General features: G+C 38.1%; 1 protein-coding gene across 1 annotated transcript in view; it reads left to right on the forward strand.

Annotated features, from left to right (window-relative positions):
- Dnaaf6 (dynein axonemal assembly factor 6) overlaps positions 1–1,770 on the forward strand; it is a 40,842-nt gene extending 39,072 nt beyond the window's left edge. Inside the window, exon 7 of the mRNA XM_051141272.1 lies at positions 1,554–1,770. Within this exon, the coding sequence (XP_050997229.1) occupies positions 1,554–1,680 (127 nt within the window). The 3' untranslated portion in view covers positions 1,681–1,770. The remainder of the gene's footprint in view (positions 1–1,553) is intronic.
- The last annotated feature ends 4,489 nt before the right edge of the window (positions 1,771–6,259 follow it).

Here is a 6,259-nt window from a genome sequence, read left to right on the forward strand (position 1 = left end):
GCCTTAAAACCCAATATTTAGCATTCAACCAAAAGAGAGGTTTGTTGAATTTTTTATTTTTCTATTGGTTATGTTTGGCTTAGCTAGAAAAGAGGAAAGATTTGGAATTAACAGTTTCTCAGAATCTCCTGGATTTTGTCTACATATTGAGGTTTCATTAGTTTTATAATTTAATTCTTAGAATATTATAAATAAATGTTTTAATCATTGAAAATTTTATAAAGAAACTTATAAAATTAAGTTTCCAAAAAGTGTCCCTCTGCCCTTTAAAAAAAAACCCAGCTTCCTAAGGGTGAAGAGAGAGCTCAAGAAGCAAAGGACTTGGCACACAAGCATGAAGGCCTGTGATCTGATGCCACATTAAAGCCAGGGACAGAGCTTACTGTCCAGTTCTAGGCACAGTGAGAGGCCTGTCTCAAAAAACAAACAAACAAATAAAACAAAAAACAGAAAAAAAGAACACTCAAAACCAACCAACATAACAAAACCATGAAAAACAATTGAGGAAGACAGTTGATGCCAACCTCTGGTCTCCATATGTACTCCCTTGCATATGTACCCCCACACACACATAAATAAACACAAATGCACACACCATATACATACGTGCACACACATACAAAATGCCAGATTTCTTTACTGAATTGGATCCAAGAGACTTTTTCTGTCTGCCTTTAAAAAGACACTTAAGCCCTGTCTACTGAGAAAGTGAGGTTAATAAGTGTCTCACATATTTAAATTTCTTCAGGTATCAGTATGTGCTGACACTATGCATAATTCAGATTCATACCACTATGACAGAATTATGGTTAGCTTATCACAGCAATGCATTTAAAAGCATACAACTGTCCAGCAACTGAGCCATAAACAGCAAGATAAACCCAGGAATCTATCACAGCAAATATTTTGTCAATGTGTAGTAGAAAGAGCCAGAGGCAAGTAGAAAGAAATATTTTCACTCATCTGGCATTGAAATCATTCCAGGCCAAATATTCAGAGTCTACACATGTAGTAGAGGCTCAGCCTAAGATGGCGTTAAAGAACCACTCCAATTTCAGATTTGTACCTGCTGGCTGCATTCCACCAGATTAGCCAAACAAACTCAGAGGCATGGTGCCATTTCTATGCCTAGAGGCATAACCTAAGACTGTTTATACTATGCAAATTGAGGTCAATTTAAAGCGAGAGAATCAGTCAAAATAGCTGGTTGGATTTGTAAAAATGAGACAGAGTCTTGCTATGTGGCCTACACTGGCTTTGAACTAGGGGTTTTTCTGCCTCCACATTCAGAGTGTTAAGAGTCTACATGCAGCTTACCTGCTTACAATTATAAGGAGCCAAACTGGAATATGATGTGTGTTGTATAGGTATCATTTTGGTTCAGTATTCATATTGTCTAAATTCTTTTGTGGGAAAATCAAACATCCTGGTGATATGCATGCATGCATGCATATATACATACATACACACTGCCTTATTGAAAGTGTTATATTACTTTAGGAAGCTAATTCCAGCTTCTAACCTTATTCTGCTTTATCTTATCTCATTTTTAGGAAGCTGATAGTAAACTTTCCCCAGCCTGTGGAAAGTAACAGTGCTAAAGCATCCTACATCTGGGAAGCTGAAACACTTGAAGTCAGAATGGCCCTGAAAAGGGAGTTTGATTTTAACCTTTCCTGAAACTGCATGAATAAGAAGAAGAGATGGAGAAAATTCATGGCAGGGATAACGTTTTTGTAACTCTGAATACTGTTTGTTTGTGTTCTATTTTTTTTCGGACATGTTTTAGAAAGGGTCTGTGTTTGAGTGGCGTTTTCATCATACGCAGTCACTGTTAGGAACCATGCTTGTCTCATACAATAAGGTGCTTTTCCATTTTTATAGTGAGAGATGAAAAAAATTCACAGATTAACCAACTACATGACAGAGCTATAGCCATAAAATAAGTGATTCACTTAAATCAGCACTCCGAAGATCTTAACTTTATTCATTATACTACCATAGAACCTGCTACATAGGGATCCATTACTATCACCAGAAAACTTCATTTGATTGCTTTTTCATTGATTTTACCAAATGATTTAGATTATTTTCAGTCTAGGCCCTCAATATTGTTCTGGAACATACAAGTAACACAGGACTATAAATAATCTGCTGTGTCATATGAGCCACATATTTACTTAAAAAAATAATATTTGTAGATTCAATTTCTCTCATTTTTATATTTCTAATTGGACATTCTTATTTTTGTAAGTTATTTCAGTGTCCCTTGCATTTTTTGTACTGTTGATACATTAATTTAAAGACTTTATTAAAAAGTCATGTATTATCACTGTTGTCGTTTGACTTCACATATCATTTTAGAACTGTGAGACTGAATGGGAGTCAATCTTGAAAAGAGATAAGCAACTGAAATATGTTTACTGCTTCTATGCTAACCATCAAAAGAATACTCAGTAAGGTATTTCCTGGAGTTACTTATGTATCTCACTACCAGGCTTCTAGTTTGTGTACAGATCTAACAGAAGAATTAGGCAGAAGTTTTGGAAGAAGTGATTATCACAGTGTTAAGCCAAGAGACTCTGACATTTAAGTTACCACCATGACTGTGCTCTGTGAGGGGAAGTGTTGAGGGAGGGAGGGAGGGAAAGAGGGAAAGAAGGAGGGAGGAAGGGACCCAAAAGAAGATGGTGTCTATAAATGTCAGTCATTGTTGTTGCAGCACCCAAAAATCTCTTGCTTTGCATCCTTACCATCTTCTTTGAGAGTTATGTTCTAAGAATTTAATATAACAAAACAGGCGTGGTGACAGATGCCTTTAATCCCAGCACTCAGGAGGTAGAGGCAGGTGGAGCACTGTGAGTTCAAGGCCAGCCTGGTCTATAGAGTGAATCCATGACAGCCAGGGCTACACACAGAGACCCTGTCTCAAAAAAGAATTTAATATCACAACCCAATATGTGATCTCTGGGGCAAGATTAAGTAGTAACCAATATTTTTTTCTATCCTAGAGAACATTTGTGACTCTGAAAAGCATGTTTCTTTTCGTCCCTGTAGCACTGGCTCTAATTATGGAGATGATTATTACTCTAACTAAATGCATTCAAGTCGTCCCTAGAAGAGGAGATAGAGCATATTTAGGCCAACATGACTTGGCCTTTGCTTATGATGTACTGTATCAACTATATAATGAAACAGAGCTCTATAATTATGCTCATCTAGACAGCATCCACTTTTACTGTCCTTGACATTCAAGTAAAAATGTCATTGGTTATCCTGTAGCAAATTTGCAATGCTTTCTTCTTTTGTTTCTTTTTTTTGTTGTTATATGTTTATTGCTGATTTTCCCGCATGTATGTCTGTGTGACTCATGCTCAACCTGCTTTCAGATCCCCTGGAACTGGAGTTAACAGTTGTGAGCTGTCATGTGAATGCTGAGACTTAAACCTGGGTCCTCTGGAAGGGCAGTCAGCATTCTTAGCCTCTGAGACATCTCTTCAGACCCAAGACATTTTTTTTAAATAAAAATAGTTCACTAAATAAAATGTAGAAATAACAATAAAACAGAAAACTTATCTTGTCACCAATTTTAGTGACTCATCCCCACTTTAAGAACTGTGACTTAAAACCACAATTGTAGCATAGCATATTCTGCCTTAGTTCTCTTGCTGTGATGAAACACCAGGACTGAAAAGCAACTCGGGTGTGAAAGGATTTATTTCACTTATACTTCCACATCACAGTCCATCATCTAGGGAAGTCAAGCAGGATCTTGGAGGCAGGTACTGATGTAGAGGCCATCAGGAAAGTGACTTACTGGCTTCCTCTCCACAGCTTGCTCAGCATGCTTTCTTATGCAATCTGGCCAGAGGTAGCACCACCCACAGTGACTAGGCCCTCCCACATCAATCAGCAAGCAAGAAAATGCCCCCACAGACATGACCACAAGTAAGTCTGATGGACACAATTCCTGAGGTTCCTTCTTGCCAGATAACTCCAACTTGTGTCATGTTGAAAAAAAAAAAATCAGCACAAATACTTAAGACACACAAGGTCTTGAGGAAGGCATTGTGTATGTGTGTTTGTGTGTGTGTGTACATATGGTTTAGATAGTAAATACCTCCAAATGCTTAGTGGCCATAACATATGGAGGCTGGGAGAGCCTTAAGGATGTAAGGTCTAGTTAGAAGAAGTTTGGCTGTTGGGGAATTAATTTGATGATTCAGCATATGTCCTGTGGATACCCGACTTTTCTGAAGAAGCTAGAAATACATAATGGAAAAAGACAACATCTTCAACAAATGGTGCTTGTCAAACTGGATGGCTGCATGTAGAAGAATGTAAATAGATTATACTTACCACCTTGCACAAAACTCAGGTACAAATAGATCAAAGACCTCAGCATAAAACCAGATACACTAAACCCAATAGATGAGAAGGTGGGAATAGCCTTGAACTCACTGACACAGGTAAAGACTTTCTGAGCAGGGCATCATTAGCACAGGCACTAAGATCAACTAATAAATGTGAAGCTCATGAGACTGAAAAGTTTCGGCATGGCAAAAGACACTGTCACTCAGAAAAATCAGTAGCCTACAGGATAGAAAAGATTTACTAACTACACATTAGATAGAAGACTAATATCCGAAATGTATAAAGAACTAAAAAACAACAACAACAATAGAAAAAAACAACTAGATATCAAGCAAACAAATAACCCAATTTAAAGATGGGGTGCGCATCTACACAGAGACTTCTCAAAGGAGAAAAGTCAAATGGCTGAGAAACACTTAAATGTTCTACATCTTTAGCCATTAGGGAAATACAAATCAAAACTACTGTGAGATTTCATCTTATACCCATCAGAATGCCAAAGATCAACAAAAGAAGTGAAACACTCCTCCATTGCTGGGATTGCAAACTTGTACAACCACTATGGAAATCAGTGTAGCAGTTCCTCAGGAGGCTGGGGGTTGATCTACCTCAAGATTCAGCAATAACATTCTTGTACATACACCCATAAGATGTTCTCCCCTACCACAGAGACACTTGCTCAACCATGTCCATTGCTGCTCTGTTCATAATAGCCAGAAATTGGAAACAACCTAGATATCCTTCAACAGAAGAATGGATACAGAGAATGGTGTACACTTACGCAATGGAGTATTATGCAGTGGTTAAAAATGAATTCATGAAATTCACAAGTAAATGAATGAAGCTAGGAAAAAATTATCCTTTATGAGGTATCTGAACCCTAGAAAGACAAATATGACATGTATTCTCATATGTGGACATTAGCTATTAAGTCAATAATAATCAAGCTACAGTATGTATGGTCTCAGAGGTTAGGGGCTGGGGTGACAGACTTCATAAGGAAAGGGAAACAGAGTAGACAGCTATGGATAGGAGTACTAGAACAGGAAGATCAAATGAGGAAGGGGAGGAGAGGATGAAGGAATGAATTTGGGGAGAGACAGCTAAAATTAAGAGCCATTTGAGGGTAGTATGGAAACCTAATACAGTATAAACTTCCTAAAATATATACATATGAAAGCAATCTAACTTATTAACAAATAATGGGATATCAGAGCCCAAACTGGTCATCTCTTGTCACTAAATGAAATTTCTTGTCCAGGGATTGGGATAAGTCTAATTGAGGTTTTAGCCAAAGGGCTATCATGGGAACTCCCAAACAACCAAGGCGGTTGTTGCCACGGCTATAGGTTGTTCTCTGCAAACTCCATTTAATATGGAGAAATTGAGCTGTTGCTTCCATAGATCCTTCACCCCTCTATTCTAGCATTTTTGGTACAGGAAGGTACTTCATAGACTACCAAAAGAGAAATGTAAACACCAACCCAGCCATAAGACTTTGGATCAACAATGGTGTCCTGCCAGCAAGATATGTTAGTGGAATGGTGACACAAAACTTGTGGGACTAACCAAGCAATATCTGATTTCACTTAAGGCCCACTCTAGCAGATGGAACCCATACCCAACACTGCTTAAGTGACCAAGAATATTAGACTAAATAGCTAGGAACCTAGGGTAAAACAAAATAAAATGATCTAATGACATTCTGCTATATTCATAGCTCATCTCTTGCACAGCCAGCATAAAAGAAGCTTCCTCCTGCAGCAGATGGGAACAAATACAGAGACCCACAGCCAAGCATTTTTGGGAAACAAGAGATCTTGGAACACGCAGCCCTAAAAGGAATGTCTTTATCAAATCCCTCCCCTCAGGGCTTAGGGAACCC

The sequence above is a fragment of the Acomys russatus genome, chromosome X (genome assembly GCF_903995435.1).
Source record: "Acomys russatus chromosome X, mAcoRus1.1, whole genome shotgun sequence".
Taxonomy (NCBI): Eukaryota; Metazoa; Chordata; class Mammalia; order Rodentia; family Muridae; genus Acomys; species Acomys russatus.